This window comes from Pholcus phalangioides, unplaced genomic scaffold, assembly GCF_987345545.1.
Source record: "Pholcus phalangioides strain wild (caught in Gottingen) unplaced genomic scaffold, Ppha-v1.0 ptg000003l_1, whole genome shotgun sequence".
NCBI classification, from domain to species: domain Eukaryota; kingdom Metazoa; phylum Arthropoda; class Arachnida; order Araneae; family Pholcidae; genus Pholcus; species Pholcus phalangioides.
The window spans coordinates 27,721,937-27,749,580 of NW_028301596.1; the positions used below are offsets into that span (position 1 = coordinate 27,721,937).

The window sequence follows — 27,644 nt, forward strand, 5'->3', positions numbered from 1 at the left end:
ATTTAAAAGAATCTGACCATGAAACGTCGGAGAAAGATGGGCACAGGGAAAATTGTGTGGAAAATAGATCAATAAATCATATGGGCACACAGGGCATTGATGTAAATACATCCATTGATTTATTAGTGAACAATGATGCCAGTACTTTGGGGGGAAAATTTTGTGAGACGCCTACTGTGAACACACAAAGAGTTAAACATAAAAATTTCAAAATGATTCACGAAATTAGTGAAACGGATGAAGAGGATAGGAATGCTCACAATGACAATAACGATGGTTTTGTCACAGTTAATCGAGCAAAAAAGAAAAAAACTAGTACTCAAATGAATACCAACAACAATGAAAATGTTGTTAATAAGAATGGTGGCAAAAATGTACTGTCGAGTCCAAAGGGAATACCCCCTATCATACTAACTGATTGGGGCAACAAATGATTGCAAGATTTTGCAGAAATCAAAAAAAATGTGATATATCGCCACAATTCAAGACAACAGCTAACACGCTGGTATTTCAAGTATATTCTGAAAGTGATTATCGTACTGTAATAAAATTGTTTGATAGTAAGGAATATAAATACTATACATACCAAATGCAGAGCGAGCGTACTATAAAATTTGTAATCAGGGGTCTCCCCGCTAATGTTGACACCAAAGAAATTAAAATGGATCTGGAAAAGAAACAATTTCACCCTATTAAAGTGTTCAATATGAAAAATCTCCGAACTGGTAGAGCTCTACCTTTGTTTCTGATCGAAATACCGATTTCTGATAAAAACCTTGCTAACATAACACAAATTGCAGATGTAAATATTGAAATTGAGAGGTATCGAGGTGCTCAGGGTCCCATTCAATGTAGGGCATGTCAAATGTACGGGCACAGCTGTTATGGATGTAAAAACGCCCCGGCATGTGCTTTTTGTAGTGGTAAACATGAGACAAAAAATTGTAGGGACAAGGGTAATCCAAGGAAAATAAAGTGCTTTCACTGTGGTGGTCCACATACGGCCACATATTCTGGCTGTCCTGAATGACCAAGTGCGAATCAGAATAGAGCTAGAATTTTCTTACCACTGATACCACCTGATGTAAAAAAGCAACATGAAGCTGAGACACTACCTATAGTGACCAATGAAAATCCACACAAACATGATAACAATGTTGTACATGCTGAAAACATACAAGAGACAATAATAATAAGCTCATCAGAAAAACCAAAAACTTGGAATATGGTCAATATTAATGAAAAAACTGATATTCAGATTTCTAAGGATTTAGAGAAACAAAAAATTCTACATAACACCATATATAAAGGTGTACACCCGCTTGCCAAAAAAAAACAAGAATCTGGAGGTAACTCCACTTGAACTGACTCTACAACTCACTGAATTAAATGCGAAAAAAACATTTACTAAGATGCTTCACCAGTTATTGATAACAACTAAACGAGAAAATATTTCTTCTATATCGGAAGCTTCAACAAGCAATTTCTCTGAGGAAATGCTGAATATTGGCGACACTAATACATTTGGTGAAGTTGAAAATCAAGGACTTACAGAATATACACACTCTACGCAAAAACCCACAAATTCAGTACACATGGAGTCACATTTACAGGATACAACAATTGTGAATCAGTCTGGCAGAGACAGAATTACAAATTCAAATGAATTCAAGCAACTAAATGTCGTCCTTAGTAATTTCCTTAGTGCTGCTGGTTTTTCGCACGTAAAAATAAATTTATTGATACAAGCTTTGATTAATATTTTACTTCTACCTAACAATTAGTACGCTAAGAGAATCTGCACCTAGACCGTTGAGCATTATGGTTTGGAATGCCAATGGCATTAAAGATAAAATTCCAGAACTTAAAGAGGAATTATTCGCTAATCAAATAGATATTCTGCTTTTATCTGAAACATTCCTCTTACCAAGCCAAAGTATCAAATTAAATGGTTTTAAAATAATAAGAAATGATCGAATTCATAACAGAGGAGGAGGTACTGCTATTGCGATAAGAAATAGCATACCCTTCCAAGAAATAAATCTCCCATTGTCTTCCCAAATGGAAGCAACAGCGGTTACAATTTATGTCAATGGTATTAATATGATATTCTGTGCAATGTATAAACCTCCCAGGAACTCAATTGACACTGTTTTACTTGATTTTTTGTTTGATACAAATATGCCTATTATGATTGCTGGTGACTGGAACTGTAAGAACAGACTGTTTCATAGTCATGGTAGCAATAGATGTGGTAGAATATTGCGTCTTTACTGTTTGAGAAAATTTTTGTATATTCACTCCCCCAAGGTGCCAACCCATATTCCGCCCCAAAATAGATATAGGCCGGATATTATAGATTTTGGCCTGTCAAAAAACATTCTCTACGAGGTGGAAACACATACTAAAGTTTTCTTAAATTCTCCACATAACCCTGTATTTTTTCGGATCAATTTCTTGTGTCCACGTAATAAACATATTTTTAAACAAATTAACTGGACAGGATACAGGGACATACTTGAAAATGAATCACCCATCACCTTGGTAGATCCAGGTGCTAGGGAAATAGATGATGCAGTAATTCAGTTAACTCAGACAATAAAAAACGCACTGCATGAAAATACAACAGAAATAACTCAATCAGATAACCAATATGGTCTTCCAAGGGACATATTACAAAAAATCAGACACAAAAATAGAGTTCGTGGTCTGTGGCAAAAATATAGAAGATGATCAGACAAAATAACACTTAATCATGGTTCGTACTCTTCCAACGAAAAAAAATTCAAGGACTACTCAAGCACTTTTCAAGGAAAAACTTAAAAATTCAAGGACTTTTTTTTACAAAAGCATATTTTTAACATGAATAGGCGCATATTTAATTTTGATTAAAACTTTCAGAGATTACATTTCTACCTACTTTATTTCACATCATCTGTAATGAATAAAGGAGGCCACATACACATATATATTATACAAAACATATGACACATTGAATAACACAGTTCGTGCCTGTCAATTTCCTCATTGAAACGTTGTTGAGTCTCTAAATATTGCACTTAATTTCCTTTTAAAGACTAAAAAAAAGAACTCTTCTAAAGATAGAAAAAGATTAAATTATTTCTTTCATTAATTCTGAATTTATTTATTTCATCAATGCTGGAATAATTTCTTTCAACAATTCTGGAATAATTTCTTTCAACAATTCTGGAATAATTTTTCATAACTTTTGGAATAATTGCTTTCATCAATTCTGGATTTGTTTCTTTCGCTAATGCTGAATTCTTTTATTGATTCTAAAATTATTTCATTAATTCTGGAATTATTGCTTTATTAATTTTGGAATTATCTCTCATTAATTTTGGAATTATATTTCATTAATTCTTTCATTAATTCTGTAATTTTTTCTTTCATTAATTCTGGAATCATATCATCGATACTGAAATTATTTCTTTCATTTATTAAACTCCTTTAAACAACTATGGATGCCATTAGAAAATAACGGAGATGCGCCGACATTCAACGCGTCACGTGATCTTCCAAGTAATTATATAGACCACTGACGTCATACCAGCGCCGGTACTAGAACGCGGGAGGGGGGGGGGGCAACTGCCCCGGGTGGCAATTTTTAGGTGAACACCGTTATAAAATGATCGAATTCCGAATTGGTGGGGGTGGCAAGACAATACAAAAATCCTAGTTATGGCCCTGCGTCATACTCCCTCCAGTAATATAAGCTCAATAGATTTCAGCGCCGATTCACCCATTGAAGTACAGCTTGCATTTGGTGACATTTTTGTCCGGCACACTCAGCAACCAATCTTGATAGAAGGGATTTTTCAACCACACAAGTAATTAAAAGTACACACACTTGTTACTCATTTTTTGTTTTCTTTCTTTAAAGAACCTCATACAACCTTAGACAGCAGGGACGGAGATACGGGGGGGGGGGGAGGGGATGTGAAGTTGACTGATCTAATGTATATATGCATATATGAATTGACATCATCATCGTGTCCCCCCCCCCAGACTTCCAAGTCAATCTCCGCCTATAGTTGACAGCAATCAGAGGAAGCTTCGCTCACTTACGGACCGAAAGGCTGAAATTATTTCGGCAAAAATTATGACACTTTTTTATTAAGATATCCAGAAAATCCTCCAGAAAAAAATACCTAGTACAAAAGTTTAATGACTTCCAACGACTCCAAATACGTCTACATACGATCACAGGATACATGCTACCATAAAGCCGGGTTTTCCTAGAAGTGGGTTGTTGCAATACCTTCTAGAGCAGAAGGACTTGTACTCTAGAAATAGGTATTGGTTGGTTGTCAGGGGCCAGAGCGTGCCGACTGAGCTGAAGAAAAAAAACAACGATCGGAAGTTCATTTTGAACTCTAGCTTTTATTCCATAAAAGTTGCAAGGAAAAAAAACAAGATCATTTACGATCATAAAAGAAATAAATAAATAAAACGGCCGACAAATAACAACCGGCAATCTCGGAGAAAAAAAAACAATCCCGACATAGACGCGGAAAAAAACCAGCCTACAGTACAAAGCCGAGCTCCCGTGAGGGTGAGAGCATGCCGCCAGCGATTTACATATTGTGTCGGGCCGAGCGGTTCCACGTGCACAGAGAATAAAAAGGGAAAAAACATTCCAACATAGGTTTTTAGCACCGCATGAACCGAACTGTATCATTTCGCGTTGACAGAAACGTTTTACATAATCACACTACGCGTTTGTGTATTCCTACCGTGGCGCATCAGCTCACGGCCCTGCTATCAGCTACTCTGTCATCTGCATGCTCCGGTTTGAAGGGAAGCATTGAGCTCGATGAAGGGAAGTGAAAGAAAACAAAAATGAAGAGAAGATCGGTAAAACGAGTGGCGCACAACGTTTTTGACTCCTCCAGAAATAGTCGGCCAATCACGCCCGACGTAAAACACTGCCGTGTGAGGCTTGTTGCGCATTCTAGGAAAACAGTCGAACTTGTTTTCTTATTATTGGTGAGTGGACGGCGTGTCACGCTGGGCGATTCACTTTGCATGCGGCACAAAAAACCTGCTCCTACGAAAACCCGGCTTTATAATAATTCGGAAAAACGTGCTTTAAATCCAATTATCCAGGGTTATTGGCTACTAAGGCTTTTTCCCTGTGCTTTGCACTTTTTTAAGGACGTCACTTACGAAGTAAAAAAAAAAAGTGGCGAAAACTATTTCGGAAAACACAAATTTTTCAAGGACTCTCACAGAATTCTTAAAAAAAAATTCTTTTTCAAGGACTTTCAAGGCCTTGAAAATGAACTTTTTTTTTTCAAGGTTTTCAAGGACCGTACGAACCATGTTAATAGACTCACAAGAGAAATAAAAACGGAAGTCACTCATTTTATTAACAATAGATTTACTGATTTTATTGAAAACGCAAGCGCAGAAAATAATAACATATGGCGTGCTTGGAAATTATGTAAAAAAAAAGGCATTTCCAATGTCAACAAAATTCAAGGGGAAAACGGAATTGTTTTCTCTGAGGAGCAAATTGCAGAAACTTTTGCATCAGCATTTGAGAGACAATTCTCCCCTAATCACGTTCAGGACATCGAAACACAAGTTCAATTGCGACATAGAATAGCAGAGTATATTCAACATCATAGACTCTACAGTTCTCAACACTTTGAACCAACTGACATCATTGAGGTATCAGACATTTTATCGAAGCTGAATGTCAAAAAAGCTTCAGGTGTTGATCATGTCTCCAATGCTGCACTAAAGAACCTTCCCACAACAGTTGTTGTTTCACTCACTAACATTTTCAATGCACTACTTTTTGCTAATTATTTTCCAACTTCCTGGAAGCACTCGATTGTAAAAACCATTCACAAAACAGGCACTGACCCATTGATGCCAAGTTCTTACAGACCAATCAGCCTCTTATCAAACATCAGCAAGGTATTTGAGCGAATCGTTCTAACACGCTTCGATAAAATTAGCATCGAGCTCAATCTGGTAAGACCTGAACAACACGGATTCAGAAAAAATCACTCCTGCGTTACTCAGCTAGTGAGAGTAACTGAATATATAACGAGTCATTTTAACAACAGAGACTATGTTGCAGCAGTCTTTCTAGACATTTGCAAAGCATTTGACAAGTGCGATCACCCAACGCTACTTGTCAAACTTATAGACTGCAACTTACCACCTTACATAATAATTTTTTTCTATAAATATCTTGTTGGGAGAACGGTTTGAGGTCAGAATCGGAGGAAAAAATTCATCAAAAAAAATAGTACGTGCATCGGTTCCACAAGGAAGTGTGTTGGGCCCACAGCTCTTTTCGCTTTACATAAATGATATCCTGGCACCTTCCAATGGAATAATAGCCCTATTTGCTGATGATGCTGTGGTATTGTGTGGTAATAGAAGTGCAACACAAGCGGTCAACAACTTACAAGAAACAATCGATGACATCACGGACTGGTGCATCGACTCAGACATAGTTCTAAATCAAGAAAAATGTAAGTTTGTTTGGTTCACACACTGCCGAAACACTCCCCAGAATAAAAGAATTCACATTAACAACACAACACTCTGTCCAGTCTCGAAGGTTAAATATCTCGGCTGCATTCTAGACAAAACTTTGTCATTCACACACCAAATCAGAAACACGCGCAACAAGACTAACAATATCATGGGAGCACTCAACAAAATTACTTTCCCACAAGCAAAGCTAACCATGAAAAACAAAATCTTACTCTTCAAGTCTATTCTTCGGCCAACGCTAACTTATGCCTCACCAGCATGGGCACATGTCAAGAAAAGTAATATAAAAATCCTTCAACGTGGACAAAATAGAATCTTCAGAAGATTTGTAGGAGCTCCATGGTTCGTTAAAAACGAAAATATACAAAAAGACCTTGGTATCCCTCATATTTTTTCATACATCAAAGAATACCAGCATATACGTGACATTGTTGACTACCATCGTGCCCCAACTCCACGTATCTCGGCAAGGAGGAAGGCCTATCGTAGGCCCCAACAAATCTTTCATCTCCAATGGGAGAATGAGAGATAACAAAAATACTATGTACATAATACTGACAAATTGGCACCTATTTATTTTCACATATTTATCTTTCCTCTTTTATGTTTTTTGTATATCACCCCTTGATATTTGCATCTGATTGTGGCACCTATTTAACCTGTACTTGGCACCTATTTAACCATATTTAACCGCATTTAAATCAAAATAATTAAAAAAAAAAGAAAAAGAGAAAAAAAAAATCTATTCTGGCGAACTGAGCTGGTTTGAGGTGTATTTGTGTGACCTGCTTTCTCTCTGTGAATATGCATATAGTTTTATGAAGGTTTTTTATGAAAAATTGTTTGTACAATGTTGATGGACTGCTTGAATGTAGAATGTTGATTAATGGAGCTTGTTATATAAAATTGCATTCGCATGTACTTGACCACTGTTCAATAACCATGTATGCTAAATTTTTTCTCCTTAGATGAAAGAGTTGTGACAGCATTTTACACAACTAAATCCCTGGGTTTAATTTTTTTTTAGCAGCGACCGACCAGGACCATTCCTCCCAATCTTTGTCATGCTTGTTTTTCTTCTTTCTTCCACTTTACATACACACACAAACTACACTACAAGTTTCTTTCATTCTTCATAGGCCCTTCATGGCCCGTTTGTAATCCCACAGTCAGCACACACGGAGCTGGGAATGGGGGGTAAAACTTTAATTCTGGTCTGGTCTGGTCCAGGATCTGCTGAATTTCACAGTCTTTTTTCTTCTATTATAGCTGTTTTTGTGCTTGTATATTTCAATAGTCTCTCAGTAGATTCGTGGAAAGAAGTGGTCAACATTAGCTATTACCTGTGTTTTGCTGAACTGCACACTGTGGTTGTTATTAAGCGCATGCTCCGCCACCGCCGATTTTTCTGTTTGGCCCATTCTGCAGCATCGTTCATGTTCTTTTATTTTCATGGCCACAGATCTTTTTGTGGTTCCAATCGTTGTGTACTTTACACAATCCTTTTTTGTTGATGGTACAAGAAGTTCCACCATTTGTGAAAAATATTAACCTTTATTCACAGTGCTGCTTTGATTTACTATGGTTCATCAGCTGACTACATAGATTATAATTACTAAATACATAGTAGTTCACTAACTTGCAATGTTGAGAATAAACATGGCAAAAACAAACACACAACGTTGTAACTAAAATGTGTCTACTAGCAAAATCTCTGTAAAGGTCAGACAAAGAGCTGAAAAAACATGTATTGTGAGGTTATGTATGTCTAATGTCTTGCACTCCAAAAACATCAGCAAGAATACATTACTATTAAAACTATTTCATGTGTTTTAAATTTTATTATGGTCAAGGTACAACAGTTACCTCTAAAAGCAGCAAGTTCAAGTAGCTGAGCCATATTTAAGTTTTGTTCGAAATAGAAATATTTATCAGAGAAATATTTAAAAAGTAAGAAGATTGACCTAATGGGTAGAAAGAGACTCTCCATTCAATTTTCTGTCTATGATCAGAGTATAAAATGAATATTAAAACTGGAAAACAATTAGTTTTCTGAACTTCTACTTTTGAAATTTTTTTTTTATTAACTGGAATAAATACTGTATTGAATTAGTTGTTTATTGTTTTGAACTGAATTACAATTTCTGGGAGAGCTCTTCAAAATGGGCCCTCTGGCATCTCTAAAAGCAATGATAAAAAACGAGTAGAAGCTAAGATTTGTGGTCTTGATAGTGGTACAGGCTAGAGGAAAAAGGTTAGCCATCACTGCCTTAAGAAATTTTTGTAAAAAAATTAAAAGATCAATTTAAAATATAAATGATGTGAAATATTACATAAAATGAAGTGCAGTTGATCCAATAACCACAGCAAAAAAACTAGAAAAATACCTTTGAAAGAGCATTTACGATAAGACCTTTCCATTTATATGCAGAACTTTCATCATATTCATCAGTTTCACGATTCGGAGCAAACATTTCCTGGACTTATATCAGTAAGTCTTGACCACTAGATTTTGATGTTCATGTCAAAATAAATGTGATGTGACACCATCTCATCTGTAAACAGAGCAAAATCTTCAATATCCTCACAAACTCACATTTTCTGTATTAATCAAGGCTTGACAAATCAAAAAATATTTCCGTGCTGGCCAAACTTTTTTTGGTCTGTCCCAATGTAAGTAATCAAGTAGTTAATGATCATTGGATAATACAAGGCCATGTCCACTGATGAATGTGCATAATACATACTACTTATTTGGAAAAAATATTCTTGGGACAGACTCTATATATATATATATATATATATATAAATAAGTTTGAACCCTTGTCTTCGGGTAATAAAATTTTTGCAGCCTAAAATTATTTTTTTTTGCCGTTTTTATTAATTTTCAATTAATTAATTGAAAATTAATAAAAACGGCAAAAAAAAATAATTTTAGGCTGCAAAAATTTTATTACCCGAAGACAAGGGTTCAAAATAATGCTTCTTTTGACTGTTTTCTGGCATAGTGACCCTTTCATGTCAGCATATATGCTGATAATTTCAAACATTTTCGTACTGCTATCAGCCAGCAATTTAGGAATTAGCCTACACGAAGAAAGTTTTAGGCAGCAATACCATTTTTTTTGTCGCCATTTCAACCTGACACCTGGGTTTTGTCCAGCCTTGCTTTACAGATGTGAACATTTCTCTGTAATAATCTTTAGGAGAATATTCTTTGGAAAAGCTACAGTGGTAAATATCTTCATCTTAAAGTTTTACTAATGAATAAATATCGAAAAAAATGTTTATAAAATGTTACATGTTTAAAAATAAGTTTGAAAAAAACTAACAATAATAGGCTAAGCTTATTGCATTAATATGAGAAAGCCTATTTTGTTTGATTTTTCTGCACTAGCTGTGCGAAAAATCAAAGCTGAACATCTCCATTCTCAGAAGAGACTCAACAGCAGTTCTATGTTCTTTGACTTTATTTACAAGTACATGCACAATAATATGACTAGTAAATTAATTCTTGCATGATAGATTGAGATAAATAAAAAATAAAATAAAAAAATATATTTCAGCTGGGTGTATAAAAAATTTGCACAGTCCTGTGATGAAATGGATGAGATAAAATTATTACATCTGTCAAACTTATGAGTCTGGGTCATAATTCAGACAGACAAAGTCCAGACAGGGTCAAATTAAAAATTTTAGTTTCACTGTATGAGCCACACTTTCTGCTCTGTCGGAATTTGCATTTCTCGCGACGAAGGGCATTGAGGCACAGATCAAGATAATACATTTTGATTATATAAATTTTTCAATTTTAATTTTCACAGTATAAGCCGCACTTCACACTTTCTGTTGGGATTTGCATTTCTCACAGTGAGGGGACTTGATCAAGATGATAAATAAAAATTGCGATCAAGTAAATTTTTGAAATTTCAAGTTTCACCATATAAGCCGCACTCCGCTATTTCTGTTCGGATTTGTATTTCTCACAGTCAGGGACGTTGGGGTGCAGATAAAGATAATAACAATCAAGTAAATTTTGAAATTTTAATTTCACTATAAGCCACACTTCATGCTTTCTGTCTGGATTTGCAATTCTCATGGCAAGGGGGATGCTGATAAGGATATTAAACTGCGGTCAATTAAATTTTTAAATTTTAATTTTCATCGTATAACCCACATTTTGCTTTTTGTGTGTGGATTTGCATTTCTCACAGAGGGGGCCATTGGGATGCAGACAAGGTAATGAATTACAACAAAAAATAAAAATTTCAACACGTAAGTAGTGCTTTATGTTTTTTTTGACTGGATTTCTTGCACTAAAGAACAACTATAGGGTGGTGGATTAGAATAATAAATCAAGTCGTCAGAAAAATTTGTACCACAGGAATCTGTTCTTGGACCATTGTTAATTTAATTTATATCAATGATTTTTGTAAATTGAAGCTATGAAATGTAGAATTGATATATTTTGCTAATGATACAGTGCTATATGTTGAGAGTACATTAGACAATTTAAGATCAAATTATAATTTACTTTCATCACATATCTAGATTCAATAATTAACAAAATTGATGTCCTTGTATGTCTGACCTTGTATGGGCTTACGCTGCCGAAGTTGATCTTTACAAAATTTCAACATTCGTCATATCTAAAATTCCAAGGAAGAGTGAGCCGAGAAGAAGGGGTGCGCGAATCCGGATCATAGGTTGGGCACAGGCAGGAGGAGGAAAGGCTGATCCCCCCTTCCAGTGGACGCAACCCCTCTGTTATAGAATATTTTATTGATAGGGAGGTCAATATATTACAACTGATATTAGTTTAAAAACTACCTAAACTACCTACCTTTTTAAAATTATTTTTAAAATCTTTTTAATCGTTTTGTACTTTTTTTAGATGGGTGACTGCCATTACCATTTTATTTTCTCTCACACCCTAACGGTCTCTCTCATATCCCAGGGGGTATGCGTACCCCCGATTGGGAACCGCTGGTCTCCAGCGGTTGGGACCAGCGGAATGTACTGCAATCGGTCAACTTGTCTATCAGTGCATTCGAAGCTGTTCCAAAACAATCTTTGTACTGACGTTAAGTGCAATTTTCCAATAGTTGCTTTTGAAAGCAGCAGTTCTTGCGCCTCACATCCTACGGCTCCAGTAGACATTAGTGCATTTGCTACTTCACTGGGAATTCAACTAGCGGACCGTCACTCGTCCGACGACATTCCAATTCAAATTCTCATTGGTAGCAATTATTACTGGAAAATAGTGAAAACAGATTCACCGGTCAAGTTGTCAGACACTTTTGTTCTTCCGTCTCATCTCGGACATATCTTGAGCGGTACCCATTCCAACGTTCTTGTCCAACATACTCCTGTTTCGAACAACACTAATGTTCATTGCATGGCTACTACTTGTGCTGAAGAAATAAATGACTCGTTCAAACGCTTCTGGGAACTCGAGGCCATGGGAATCACCAATGTAAACGAAAAATCACTCCCGACTGGTGAAGCAAAAATATTGCAGGACTTCCACGAATCTTACAGCCTGGAAAACCATCGTCGTGTCGTTTCCCTACCATGGAAAGAAAATGCGTGCCTCACGTCAGACAATCGACCTATTGCCTCACACTGCCTTGACACTCTTCGTAGATGTCTGGATAAAGATTGTTTCGGGAAATGTACATTCAGCAAATGGGACGTTACATCCAGAACAGCCATGTCGAAATCGCGCCAGAATCGTCAAGTCCGAGAATTTATTATCTCCCTCACCACGTTGTAAAAGACCATTCCTGAGTCTGAGAAGTGTCGATTGTATTCGATGCATCATCTCACGTCAACGGACACCTATCTCTGAATGATGCTCTTGAGACGGGTCCAAATCTACTACCTTCGACAGAAATTCGTCAGACTGTGACAAGTTCAATATTAGTATCTACGACTCCCCAGTGATTGACATTTCTTATTTCAGTTCTTACGTGAAACTAATTTGGGTTACTTCGTGGGGGTCATTCCATGTGAAATCAACACAATTTTTATATAAATTTTAACTCACCATCTCAGATTTTGATGAAACTTGGCACAGAGGTAGCCTACATGTAGATAAAGAAAACTACCCAATTTCATTAAAATATGTCAACCCATTTTGAAAATATGGCGGTGTGAAGTTGTCAAAATTCACTAAAAAACACCCCACGGCCATAATTTCAAATTGCTGTAGCAACTCTCCTAATTAAGCTAAAATGATGGGACAGGTGTCATTTTGCAGCATTTTCTATGGGCTTTCCTATGATATGCAACACAATATGGGTTTGAGATGAAATGTTTTTTTTTAAATTTAAATTAAAATTTAAATTTTGAATTTATCAAAAAGCGCATCTTCAAAATTTTTCAAAAAATTATATTCAACATTTCACATTGTTGTTAACTAATTCCCTAAGTATGAAAGTGGGACTGTCATGGGTTCACAACTTTATAAAATTTCAAAAATATATATTTTACTAAAAAAAGTGACATTTTTGTAAAATTTATAGATTTAAGCAGAAATATACATAACTTACCCATAAATAAATTTTCACATTTTCATAAATTTATTTTTAATGTGTTTAAAATGCAAATAGTGACTATGATAGGTGATTATTTTATGGTTTAACTGGTTTAAACTACTTTAAACCAGTCCAACTGGTTCCAACTGCCTGTGGGCATAGGCAGACTGATCAGTCTTCATACTGATTCATTGGCAGTTGGATGTGAATGTTGTTGGTGATTAAATGTGATGGTATTAAGTTTCTTTTTTAAACGTTAATATTTTGTGATGTGTTGGTATTAGTGAAAAAAAATATATTATTTCAGCGCCCAAAACACTGCATTTTAGCAGGACATAGTGGAACACACTCAGTATGTGTTTGCACTACACATCAAAATGTCAAACTTATGATAGAAAATGCTAAGCTCGGTTTGTTAACCAATGGAGAATTGGCCTCTTATAAACACTGTTTGGCAATTCATTGCCATAATGCAATTCATTGCATTATGGGAAACTGTAGTTCTTGCCCAGGAAGTGACCAAATAAAAAGTACACTACAAAATTCATTTGATAATAATATGGTTGAGAATATCACTTTTCGACAATGGGTTTCAGTAGGCAGATGTAACTTAGAAACCATACAGAAGACCTCATTGGAGTTTATCGAATTATTTTCTGAGAAATTGACCACACTGATACTCCATGATTTTCTAGCTAAGCAGCAAAGCTCTTTTGTAAATGAAGTCAAGGAAAACTTGAATGAGGGTGAATATGTTGTTACATGTGACTTCTCCGAGAATTACACTTTTGTGATCCAAGATGAGGTCCTGAGTTATCATTGGTCAAGTGATCATGCAACAGTGCACCCCTTTGTAATGTATTACAAAGTTGAGAAGAAAACAGAGCATATGAGCTATGTCATAATTTCTAATTGTCTAGAGCATAACACTATAGCAGTTTACTGTTTTCAAAAAAAGCTAATTCAATTTTTAAAAAACAAATTTCAAACTGTACAGAAGATATATTACTTTTCGGATGGCAGTGCAGCCCAGTACAAGAATAAAAAGAATTTTATAAACTTATGTTTCCACAAAGAAGATTTTGGCATCGATACAGAATGGCATTTTTTTGTCTCTGCACATGGAAAAGGACCTTGCGATGGTGTCGGTGGCACTGTTAAGAGATTAGTAACAAAAGCAAGTCTGCAGAGGCCATATGAGAACCAAATTCTTACTCCACAACAACTTTTTTATCAGGTAGTTAAAAACATAACATCTGTACACTTTGAATTTTCAACACAAGAAGAGTACATTGAAACTGAAAGATTTCTAGAACAACGCTTTAGTCAATCTGTTACCATCAAAGGAACACAGAGGTTACATGCCTTTATACCGATAGCATCAAGTACATCAAAAATATTAGTAAAAACTTTTTCAGGTACAACAGAATCTACTGTTGAAACAGTCACAAAATCTCTGGAAAAACTGGCTTTAAGAGATATTCATGGATATGTTACTGCCATCTACGACAGGAAATGGTGGCTAGCTTATGTTTTAACAAAAGACGAAGGTCTTGATGAAGTTAAAGCTACTTTCCTTCACCCAGATGGCCCATCACTGTCTTATGCATATCCTACAAAACCTGATATTCTACGGGTATCTGTAAATGATGTTCTTTGTAAAGTAAACCCAGTAACACCAACAGGAAGAATATATCAAATTCCTGGGGATGATACTGTAAAAACAAATGAAGCGTTCAAAAAGACAGTGTAAATCTTAAAAAATATACTGTTTGTATCAGGTTTGGCAAGTGACATTTGAATGTATGTGTTAAGAGTAAATTTCAATGTGTACATAGATATATTAAGAATAAAGACTAAAGATTTATTTATGAGTTATGTATATTTCCACTTAAATCTATAAATTTTACAAAAATGTTAATTTTTTTAGTGAAATATGTATTTTTGAAATTTTATAAAGTAGTAAACCCATGACAGTCCCACTTTCATACTTAGGGAATTAGTTAACAACAATGTGAAGTGTTGAATATAATTTTTTGAAAAATTTTGAAGATGCGCTTTTTGATAAATTCAAAATTTAAATTTTAATTTTAATTAAAAAAAACATTTTATCTCAAACCCATATTATGTTGTATATCGTAGGAAAGCTCATAAAAAATGCTGCAAAATGACACCTCTCCCATCATTTTAGCTTAATTAGGGGAGTTGCTACAGCAATTTGAAATTATGGCCGTGGGGTGTTTTTTAGTGAATTTTGACAACTTCACATCGCCATATTTTCAAAATGGGTTGACATATTTTAATGAAATTGGGTAGTTTTCTTTATCTACATGTAGGCTACCTCTGTGCCAAGTTTCATCAAAATCTGAGAAGGGGAGTAAAATCACTGTGTTGACTTGACACGGAATGACCCGTGGGTGAAACGATTCGTATACAACTGTCAAACGTCTTGCAAACTTCAGTGCGAATTAACAGCAAAAGAACTCGAAAACGCGAAATGTTATTGGATTTGTCAAGTTCAAATAGATTTTTTTTTTGTCTGATTATGATGCTCTTCGACATAGTAAACAACTCCCAAAAGAATCGAAAATTGCACAAACCCATCCATTGTAGTATACCTCTCATTATGTCCATTTATTTATATCAGAATCACTGAGTATGTTTTTTTTTTTTGCTTATGTAGGGATGGAATGTCATGCGTTCATATTGTGCATGGCAACACTCATGGAAAAATGGTGGTTAAGGCCGCTCATATGTAAGCACCGAGAAAGAAAATGTTGTTTATGTTTTGAGCCGTGTCTTCTACCTAGGGCGTAGCGGCGGCGAAGGGGGCGGGCTTAGGGGTTTGCCCCCCTCGAAATGCGAGAAAATGACAGACAAAATAGAAAAAGATAGCCCCAAATCTATTGTTTTATCACTTTGGTTCCCCACGGACGAAATTTCTGCCTACGCCCCTGTCTTCTACGTAGAATCCAATGCGGATTATGTACGACTGTGTGTCAGTAATTACATACAAAACAAATTCAGAGCTGGCAGGTCTTGATACCCAAAGTATTGTTTTGTACTAGAGATGTAAAATTCTTGAGAATAATCTATCGGAGAATATTCTCATCGAGGAGAATATTCTCTAGTAGGACTAATATTATAAATAACTTGAGAATATCCTTATAAGTTCTAGATGAGAATATCCTCCTGTTATTTATAATATAGTTACATATAATTGAGAATATTCTGTGGAAGGACTACTTTCATAAATTACTGGGGAATATTCTTACAGCAAATAATAAGAATTATTCTGAAGTTATTAATAATAGTCCTTCCAAAGAATATTCTTCAGTTACCAAAATCTTTCCAGAGAGTATTATCAAGAGTATTTATTATAATACCTGTTATTACATATAATCTAGATAAATAACTTGAGAATAACTATTTTTGATAAGAATATTCTCTAGTAATTTATAATCATAGTCCTTTGAAAGAAGAAAGACAAAGTTCCCTTCAAGAAGATAGGTATATTGAAGTTTGTAGACCACAATATTAAAGTTTTAAAGCAAGAAAATTAAACCAACAGGGCTGAATTACACAACTTTTAAAGAAATGCGAGTGATACAGAATTTAAATGTATGTGCATTGAAGAAAACAACAGTTCTGTATTTTCTTAGAATGAAAGTGATTGTATAAGAATAGCTTCCTTTATCAATCAACTTTGATTTACTTTCTTTTGTTGTGAACTTCCTTTTTACTATCCCTTATCACTTTCAACACTTTTCTTTTATCAGTAAGCAATGATAGGTCACCTCGTCCACTTTTATACTCTCTAAATGCTCTTTTCTTTTCAAGATAAAGGTTAGCCTACGCACGCTATCCGTGAACCATAGAGGGTGCGATGTACAAACATGCATTTTTCGAACAAAGGGTATGACGTCATACAAAACAGGGGACAGCTTTGTACTAAATTCTCCCCACTGACTTACCACCCCAACTGATTCCAACCGATCTTTGAAAACTTCCGCTAACTTTTTTCTCAATACATCAAAGTTAGTTCTCCGAAAACAAGGAACCAGTGTTTTGTTATCAACCTTACCCGAGGAAAAGTTACAGTGAAATCTGACGATACGATGATCACTGGAAGAAAACTCTTCCCCCACCGAAACATGTTCAACAAGATCCTCGAAACTAGTAAGAACTAAATCCAAAATAGCAGTGTACCCCTAGTGGCTTCTGATACATGCTGATACAAAAAAGTTTCGAGCACCAACTTAAGATCTCCCAATCAATACCTGGGTAATTGAAATCCCCTAGTATAACACCCTGTTACGCTTACACATATAGGAAATTTTATCATTAAATTTGGTGATGTAGTTTGGATCCCTATTCTGTGGATTGTAACATACCCCAACAATATGTTTATGATGTCTTTTGTTTTCAAGCTTAACCCCAGGAATGCCAGAAATAAAAAATGATTGTTGTTGCTCAAAGTGTGGACATTACTCAATACGGGGGGTGGGGGGGTTGTCACAAAATATATTTCCTATTGACCATACGTCCCTTTTCCTTCTTGAACTAGAATGTCCCATTTTTTACCCTCAATCTGTATTTGATTTCAGCGATGACGGGTAATTTAACCTACTTTTGTGGAAAAAGATTTTTGCCTCAGTAAAATATGGTAAATCTATAGATGCCTCAAGATTATTGAAAATTTAGAGTATTTTTTTTAATGAATTAAAATATCGACAGAGAAGTTGCATACAGCATTTTCTTCTTATTTCGGTTTGTTTTAAATTGTTTTTAAAGGTTAGCGGTTCAACTTTTTTCTGGGAGAGATACCCCAGTCTCGCCCACGAAGTTTGGTTCTGTGCACATCCCTGAGCCTGCGTACAGTATATGTAGACCTATTGATCTTATACATATGCTCAAATACATGAGTGCATACATATACATGAGCAGGGCATGACAAATCCAAAAAAAGAAAATTTACGTGCCAACAAAATATTATAGGCGCCAAGATTCCCCCCCCCCCTCCACCACCACAAAATTCGTCCAAAAATGGCTATTCTGACTTGTTCAGGACCCCTTTCGTGCTGGCAGACAAGTCGACGTAATTTCAGATAATTCTGTACTGTCCTCAGATTTTGATATAGTTATCAGTTATTATACATAAAAATATTAGGCATCAAAGACAATTTCTTAGTCGCCATGGTGACCTAGTGTCTGGGATTTGTCAAGCTCTGTATTTTTCCATCAGATTATTTTCAACAGAAATTTTTTGACAAAGAATTTTGGAATTTTTTTTCTCTCCAAAAAGCTTAATGATGTATTTTCCGTTGCTTAGAAATAAAATTTAAGTTGATTGAATTTAGTACTTATAAAAGTATACAAAAATGCATAATAATAAAACAATAAGAAATAATAAAAAAATAATAGATAATAATAAATAACTGAATTGATAACATTTTGAGAAATAACATGAGGAAACATCGGCAGGCCACGATGGAAAGCTTCGAGGACCAAATCTGGCCATGCGTTGAAGACCCCAGGCTAACAGGGGGGGGGGGGGGGGGGGGTCTTGGCTATACATAATATGGAAGGCTTGAGCCAGGGGTCTTCAACACATGGCCAGATTTGGCTCTCAAGCTTTTTGTCATGACCCGCAGATGATTTTCAGAAAATGGTTGTCATTGAAAAACGATTAATTCTAGAACTGAAAGAAACAATTTCGGAATTAATTAAAAGTAATAATTTCCGATGAAATAAATTCTAGAATGAATGAAAGAAATAATTCCAGAATTTGCGAAAAATTCAGAACTACTGAAAGAAATTTGCGAAATCAATAAGAGCAATAATTTCGTAATTTCTGATAGAAATCATTTCACACTCAACAAAAGTATAATTGCATAGTTATTGAAAGAGAAATAATTTCAAGATATTTTGAGAAGGAAAATAATTTCAAAATTAACACAATAAATAATTAAAGAATAATTTAAAGTGTTTTCAGATTAAAATTAATCTCATAATTAATTAATTTAATCAGCAATTAATCAAACTTTTTAGAATAAATGAAAAAATAATTTCAGACTGAATCAAAATTGATAATTAATAAAAAATAATTTCAGAACAAATAAAAGTCTTCAAATATTTTTCTCCGGGTTCAACACGGGGTCCACTTCTATTAAGATGTCACTAAATCATGAGATTTGGTGGTCCGTGGGCTTCATGGAAAGTTTAAATTGACCCATCGTGTCTGAAAAATTGAAGACCCGTGCTGTAAGCTGTTACTTCTAGCTAAGTACGGAACCCCTAGAACAACACTTTGCCCAAGGGTTCATGTTTTTAGACAGCCTTGAATAGAACCAGGCCGCTGTGGTGGTCGAGTGGTTATAGTGCCGGACTCGTGATGCGAGGATCCGGGTTCGAACCCCACAGTGGTGGTCGGCTGAAGTTGGTTTTCTGTGGTTCCCAACTTCAAGGCGCAAATGCGAGCCGATCTCCCCGTTAAAAAGTCTCGCCACAGAGAGCAACAGTCCTACAACGGTAATCATTCAACCATAACACTTCACTCATAGTTAGTAAACCTGGGGGCAGATGACAGCACTACACATAACAAGCATTACACAGAAACAAACTTTACGTCAGGTTGCACTACACGTACACGCACATTCCCGCATGTACCGATTCGTTGGGGGGTTCCGCGGGGGGGGGGAGGTGCATGTGTGGTGTAGCAGTAGTAGGTAGGGGCTCGGGGATCCATGATGCTCTTAAGTCAGCCACCTCGTTGGGCAATTTGCCTGTTGTGGCGTTGTATTTGTATTTGTATTTGTATAATTAGAGGACAACAACAGGGAAGTGTAGTGAAGCTCAATAAACTCGAGTACTTTTGGTTTGCACTAAGGTCTTTTTTGTCAATTTCAGACAAAACAGCTGGAAGAGAGATGAAACATTTCGGAAAATGACTGATGTCATATTCACCGGAACCTAGGGGCAGAGGCCCCATTTGAACCCCCCCCCCCCCCAATAAATAATTTCTGAAAAAACAATTCATTGCTGCACCTTCTCTCTCTCTTGTGTACGCGCTTGAGTCTCGTATATACCCATAGGCGTAAGTAGAATTTTCTCTGGGAGGGGTTTCAATTTTTTCTTCTTCTCGAGGGGGGTTACGTTTTTTCCTGCAAATTAACACTATAATCTCGGCTTGAGGGGGTTAGAACCCCAAACCCCCTTCCTTTGAGTACGCCAATGTATATACGGGACAACCAGCGACTTTCAGCACCCCCCAATGTTTTCTTCATGTCGACGCCTCTGGCTGATATGAGGAGTATAACATGCTTGTCTATCATTCTACCCCTTCCCCTCCCCCAAAATAAATTTCTGGCTACGACCCTGACGTCAATAATACAATACCTTCTTCTAATCATCAAATTTTCCCTTCTCGGTTGTGTTACCCTATACCTTACGTTATTCTAAGGAACAATTGTTTTTTTTGGCACTCTATTACCTCCTGGCACTTATTCCTCCTTCTATTATTTTGGCACTCTATTAATTAATATTCAGTACAAGAATATTAATTAAGAGCCATGATTTTTTTGCTGTGAGGTCAGAAATTAAACTGGCTAGAGGTGTGCAACAAGCACCCATTTTCAGGGCTCCCACTTGTCCTACTTTTCAGTAAAATGTCCTACTTGCTCGGATTTGTCCTACTTTTTTACCAAATTCTATTAGAAGTTTAGAAATTTTCGCATTCCAATAAATCCATCTCCAGTTATAATCCACCCCCGGATAATTGACGTTATATTGAACTTTGATTAAATTTTGTCACAAACAATATATATACAGTACTCCGTAAGAACTGTTACAATAAAAAAAAATGATCGTGTTAGCTATTACAGTACTGTTGTGATAGCGAATCAACTTAAATAGACAGACGTCATAGCTCCCCAAGGCAGAGGCGTACGCAGGATCAGGGCCGCAACTAGGGAGAGCAGGCGGGTCTCGTGCCCCGGGCGCTGAACCAGAGGGGCACAAATTTCATTCTCAAAAATATTCTTCAACATTACAAGGTGACCAAACATCTAGTTGCAGCTCTGCGCAGGGCCGACTTTCAAAGGGGGCATAAAAAAAAATTTTCAGAGAAATTTTGATTTACCAACCCTCAAAAAACATTCAAATCAACTTTACAATCTGGTTACCACTGGTATTGCACATTTGATTATACATAGTTAAAAAGAAAATATGGTCAGCCTGCGGACGATAGCTAAAGGCCCGTTTACACGCGGCAAGTGCTTTAGTAGTAACTTAATTTTTAGTTGCCAAGTACGATACAATGTATGCAGACGATAAGGGCCGTTTACACGGCTTTAGTTAGCAAGTGCACAAGTGATTTAGTTGGTAAGTGAATACGAAGTTCGTATTTTGAATTTTTAAATTCAAAACAGTATATGCAAAGGGTTGGAAACGAAGAGGAAACATGAAAAGTGTAAATTATTTTTCATTTTATAAATTTTTTGTCACTTTCTGAATGTTTTTTTTTTTTTTTTTGAAAACAATACAGGGTGTTTCAAAAAGTTAGACCAAATATTAGAGAGGTAGTAGAATACCCATTTCAGTACAAGAATATTAATTAAGAGCCATGATTTTTTGCTGTGAGGTCAGAAATTAAACTGGCTAGAGGTGTGAAACAAGCACCCATTTTCAGGGCTCCCACTCGTCCTACTTTTCAGTAAAATGTCCTACTTGCTCGGGTTTGTCCTACTTTTTTACCAAATTCTATCAACAAAATTTATGTAATTGATTTTAATTGAGCAGGAAATCCTTGATATATTGCCAAATATTACAAATGTTGGACAATTAATGATTCTGCCAAAGCAGAAATTGTATCGCTTTAAAGGTTATTTGGGGACGGGTGTATGTGGACCATTTGCTTAGTTTGAGGGTTCAATAAGTATAGTAGTAATTAAAAACTTCTGCTGGTTGAAAAAAAAAAAATTTTGTATTTATTACCCTTCATGGTCTTGGACAGTAACTAGCATTCATCATTCAAAATTATGGTCCAAATAGGTGAAACAACAGTTTGCATTACAAAGCAGTTGGATACATAGGCCTATTCTAAGTTTGGTGATTCTGATGCTACCCAATAGCATTCAGTTGTCTTCTGTATTTTTAAGGCATGAATAGGCATAAACAATATTTACCAGAGTTGGCAAGATTTTGGATAGTACGGTAAAATATAAAATTGTACTGTCCAAAACTGTCCTAATCTGTCCAAAACCTCATATTTATAACTAAGTGAAAAACTTTGCAATTTGATGAAGTGGTAACTTCTATAATCAAATAATAAACTTTATATTAAATAAATTATATTATAATATTAAAATTACATTAAATATAAAATTTTGAAATTCAAAACAGTATGTGCAAAGGGTTATATGACTGATATCAGGTTATCAAACAATTGAAACTGAACTGTCTTGAGGTTAGATATTAGATTTATGAAAACATGAAAGATACAAGAATGGGATAAAAAGTTGTTGCATGGAAATCAGAAAAAAACAATAGATATGACTACAGAATGAAATTAAACTTATGCAAAACCATCAGGAGTATCTCGTGCTCCGGGATTCACACTGGACAATTCTGTTTTTCTTTTCCTACAATTTCAACAACAGGACGCAAATCCTTGGGGGGGGGGGGGGGGGAAGGATGAATACAAGAAATATTGGGAAGTACATCACGACAATGGCATTTGGTTAAGGATGCCTTTTTAGCCAAATACTGTTTTGTCATCCCCAGGGCTAACGAGCTAGTGCTAGACATTTTTAGATATGCAAGAATTTCATCAATTGGTAGGTTCCCGGGGAGGAGGGGGAGATTGGTAGCTGTTGGTAGTGCGTAAAAGAGGCGAAAAAATAACTCAAATTTATAGCGATTTAAATTTTTTTTTTTTTCACGCAAACATAGAAAAGCGCTTTCAGTGTAATATATGAGCTATTTTTAAATGTGGTAGAGCCCGGAAATTTACGCACTAAAAATTGTTGAAATAGTCAGGCAAAAAGGCACTAGAAATGCATAAAATAGGCACTAAAACAGGTATTTATAAGTTTTGGAAGGAAGAAAAATAATTAAAAGCAAGGATATTAAGGGTCCAAAAACTAGCTTAAAAATTGGTTGCACTTAATCCGTCCATTGTTTTAATTATAGTTTATAATAACTGCATTATTATCTAAGTTAAATTGATTTCAAGTAGATCCACAGGATTAGGGTAATTCCAGGACCCCCATTACCAGACATGGAGCCAGTAGAGAAAATCTCTCAATCAAAAATTCTCATTTATTTGCTGTATTATTTGGAATAATCATTATCATTTTTACAGTTGAAACATTGCTCTCATTTTTTTTTAAAATAGAACAACTTTTTTTAAATATTACCAGATATGAGGGTAAATACAAGCACAGGCGTACGCAGTATTTTATCGGGGGGGGGGGGGGGGGGTTAGTTTTTTCCTGCAAAATAACACCATAATCTTGGCTCAGGGGGGGTGAGAATCCCAAAACCCCCCTTTGCGTACGCCAATGAATACAGGCCCCTTCAAGCGCAGGGCCCTGTGTGGTTGTATCTGCCAAACGCCCCTGAGGGCCACTCTGGCCAATTTAATCGAATATTAAATGTTGTATGTATGTTTAATAAATAGCCATGGTTGTTTGCAGTGCACTTATGGTACAAAAAATAAAATCAAAACACCATGGGCCCTATCTGCTCCTACTCCACCTTGTGTGGGCCATGATGTCAATTCATGACCTCTTGGAAGAGCCATCAGCTAGCTATGCACATACAACGCAGTCTAATGCCTGGCCGAGACATCATGTAAAGCATGCCCGGAGAGAAACAGAAACTTCTGGTTTTCCTCTGCTTTTCTAGCACGGGCTGCGTTCATCTGAAACAAAATCATTCATATCTAACACCATCTGGCCAAAGCAAAGTTTATGCATGGCAACACCAGTCTGTCAGATCACTTATTTGCGTGAAATAGGCTGGAAGTGGGGGTGGGGACTTTCTAATAATAATTAATACTGAAAGTTGGAAAATTTTAAAAATAAATATTTTTTTTGAAGTTTTTAATGCCCAAAATACCCAAGTTTTACAGATTATAGCCTCTGAAATTCACTAATAAACTTGAAACTATGTTGAAATAGGCATTTATAGCACGAAAATTTCAAAAAAGGACATTTATGGCATTTTACCTCCTTATTCCTTAAACACTCTGTTCCCAAGTTACCTAACCATAGAATTGCAGAAGATTAAACCCTTATCACTATCTCCCTCTACCTCATCCACTACCATCCATTTGTCCTCAAAACTGCCGTTGTTCGTAGAGACTACTTCTTCATCAACAGGTGGCTCCGTTATAACCGGGACCTCTAGAACCCTAACTTTTTATCGTAACGCTCCAACCTCGAGTTCCAACGTTGCCCTATCCAAGCACAATTTACAATTGAAACTATCAGCTACTATACCCCTAGACCAGGGAAATCTCCCGTCGCAAGCTCTACACAAAACTAGTCGAGGTTGAGGCATACTAACACTATTTCTAAACTAGATAATAATAAAAAATAGGAAAATCAGGGTTCCCAGAAAAATCTGCTTGATCATTTCCCTGACCAAAAGCGCATACACTACTTCACCAAACACCAACTCTGGCCATATCGCTATATTGCAATTTACTGCCATTAGTGAGATGGGTTGGAAGTGAAGGCGCTGTCTATCGGTGGTCGCCTCGAGTTCGTTAGGGGAAATATCTTATCTATATCCCCCCTTGGGTTCGAACCCGGGAACCTGACAACAACCTTCACGATGGTAGACGAGCATCTTATCACCATGCCACTCGGGCACAAGCGCATACACTGTAACGAGCATAACAATTCTAAACCAGTGTTTCCCAAAGTGGGCAATATCGCCTCCTGGTGGGCAATGAAATAGTCCAAGGGGGCGATAGAAGCTGTGAGTATAACATAGGATCCTATGGGTTCACTGGAGTCGGGGGGCGATGAGAGGGAAAAAAATTGTAAAGAAGGGGGCGATGGAAATAAAAAGTTTGGAAAACTATGTTCTAAACCATCCAATATCACTCTAAATTATCATCCCCCCACCCCGTATTCATGGGGGTTACATTCCAGGAGTGGGGAAAATACGGCAAATCTGTGAATAACCGAAAACAGTTTTATTTGTTTATCTCGTTTCTTGAACATCATGAGAAGAGCAGGACGACGCAAAAGTATAAGGGAATGTAAAAGAGGGTGCAGCGATTGATTGTTGATGTTTTATGAAAGAACATTGCGATTTCTGTTTGTTGTTTCTTCTTCATATCATCAAGTATGTTGGAGTGTGTTGACAAGACTTCCTCTACCAATTTTTCTACATGTGAAGAATGTACCACAGAGGGATCTATATCATGGAAATAATCTATTGCTGATTTCAACTTGCGAAGCCCTCCCCTATGTTACTCATGTGGTGAACTTGTATTTTACTTCTTTATTTTGATCCGCCTGGTACCGCTTGTTTCATGAGCAATCAGCTGCATTAATTCCTCCTTGGTCAATGCTTCTGAATGGCTATTAATTAGATTTTTGACTTCTCTTCTATATCCATATCATTGAACCTTTCTTCACCCACCTGTTTCGCTAACATGACTATGTCTTTTATAATCTCTTCAGTTGGCTCTATAAAAATGGTTGTGTCCTGGAGTGCACATTGTGGCCAAAGATCAATCCAACTGAGTTGATTGTTTCTCCCTTAAGAGCTGCCATGGTTCTAGTGATGACAGTAATGTCATTAGTGATGGTGTAATTCTTCCATACCTTCAAGATATTTTCTGCATTTGCATGCACAATCATCCTCCTTGAGTGACATGTAGTGAGCTTTGAATGTTCGCATTACCCCCAATCAAGGGGGATAAATGATATATGTTGTATTAGAAGACATATAACAGACTTCCACACCATCAACTTTGAACTAATTGACATCTGGGTGTCCAAGAGTTTTATTCAGTACCAAAAAAACTTTGAATGGCATGTCTTCCCTCTCAAGGTACTTTTGGAATGAAACATTGTTTAAACCAGTGTTTCCCAAAGTGGGCAATATCGCCCCCTGGTGGGCGATGGAATGGTCCAAGGGGGCAATAGAACCTACTGATTTAACATAGGATCCTATGGGTTTACTTGAGTTGGGGGACGAGAGGAAAATATTTCTGATGAAGGGGGCGATGGAACAAAAAGTTTGGGAGACACTGGTTTAAACCAATCCAGGAAAAGTGTTTTCGTAGTCCAAGCTTTTCTAATGTTCATCAAAAATACTGTGCAGGAGATTTGGCTTATCCTTTCCCTTCAATGCTCACGGATTCATAGATTTAAAAATGATGGTGGGCTTCACCATGTACCCATACGCATTTGCACAAACATAGTAAGTTTACCTAAACTACCGTAAGACTGCCTTAAAACCAGGGGCTCGCTTTTCTGCGTGGGTGATATGTTTTCTGCGGCTTTTTCTTCCAAAATTAGTGCAGTTTCATCAGCGTTAAACATCTGCTGAGGTGAATATCAATTCGCTTCAATAATTTTCTACAAAGTCGTTGGAAATTTTCTAGCTGCCTCCTGGTCAGCAGTGGCTTGATCGCCAGTGATTTTTACATTGTGTAGTCAAAATCGTTTCTTAAACCAATGAAATCAACTTTTACTTGCATAAAATTCTGATGAAAGAGATGTTTCACTACCCCTTCCCTTTATAGAAGAGTAAATTAATCTTTTCGCTATTTCCCATTATAATATTATGATCAATGGGACTACCTTCTTTGTAGCAGAAGACTGCTACACAGAAAATGCTGGTAAACCACTTGAATGTAGATTTATCCTCTGATTTTTTTCTCCTTCAGATTTTCCCTGACTTTTCCCAAGTATTTAGAATTTTTCCTGACTTTTGACAAATATTTAACATTTTCCCTGACTTTCCAGGTCGCTGGGAACCCTGAAAATGAGAAATGTTAACACGAAATTAAAAAAACGTAAAATACATCACAATGCGAAATATATGTAAGAGATTGTATGAAAAAATTTAGTAAAATAGAATGCTCAACACTAAATCATGAATAAAATACATATGTATATAAAGAATACAACACACTCTAAAAAAGTATTAAGCTACGAAGTACAATTTATTTAAAATTAGCTAACTATTCACTAACCTAAAACAGTAGGACTGAAAATGAAGAAAAAAAAATTACTGAGAATACCTGGGAAAACGTTCGCTAACACTAATGCCCAAAAACTCACGAAAATATATCAAAAAATGGGAAAGACATGAAATATGGCGCAAAAAATTGATTACGACAAAAAGCAACATTCACAAACCTGGCAAAAGTACACTGAAAATGAACTGAGCGAGAGAAAATAAAATTTTATACGACTAAAAATACCAACGCAAATTAAAAAATTTAGAGCAATAAAAAAACCACTTATCTCTTAAATCCAAAGATGTGCTAGAAAAAAAAGAAAACACAGTGGAATATGACCCAAAAATAAAAAA

At 36.1% G+C, this 27,644-nt stretch overlaps 1 protein-coding gene across 2 annotated transcripts in view; it reads right to left on the reverse strand.

Moving 5' to 3' along the window:
• Positions 1-27,644, reverse strand: part of Sos (Son of sevenless guanine nucleotide exchange factor) — a 530,159-nt gene that overhangs the window by 494,716 nt on the left and 7,799 nt on the right. The window contains exons 2-3 of one of the 2 annotated variants that reach the window (XM_089247363.1): positions 26,909-27,086; positions 8,928-9,095 (exon numbers count right to left, since the gene is read on the reverse strand). In XM_089247363.1, the coding sequence (XP_089103489.1) occupies positions 8,928-9,014 (87 nt within the window). In that variant the 5' untranslated portion in view covers positions 9,015-9,095; positions 26,909-27,086. The remainder of the gene's footprint in view (positions 1-8,927; positions 9,096-26,908; positions 27,087-27,644) is intronic. The other variant, XM_089247362.1, reaches the window with a different exon arrangement.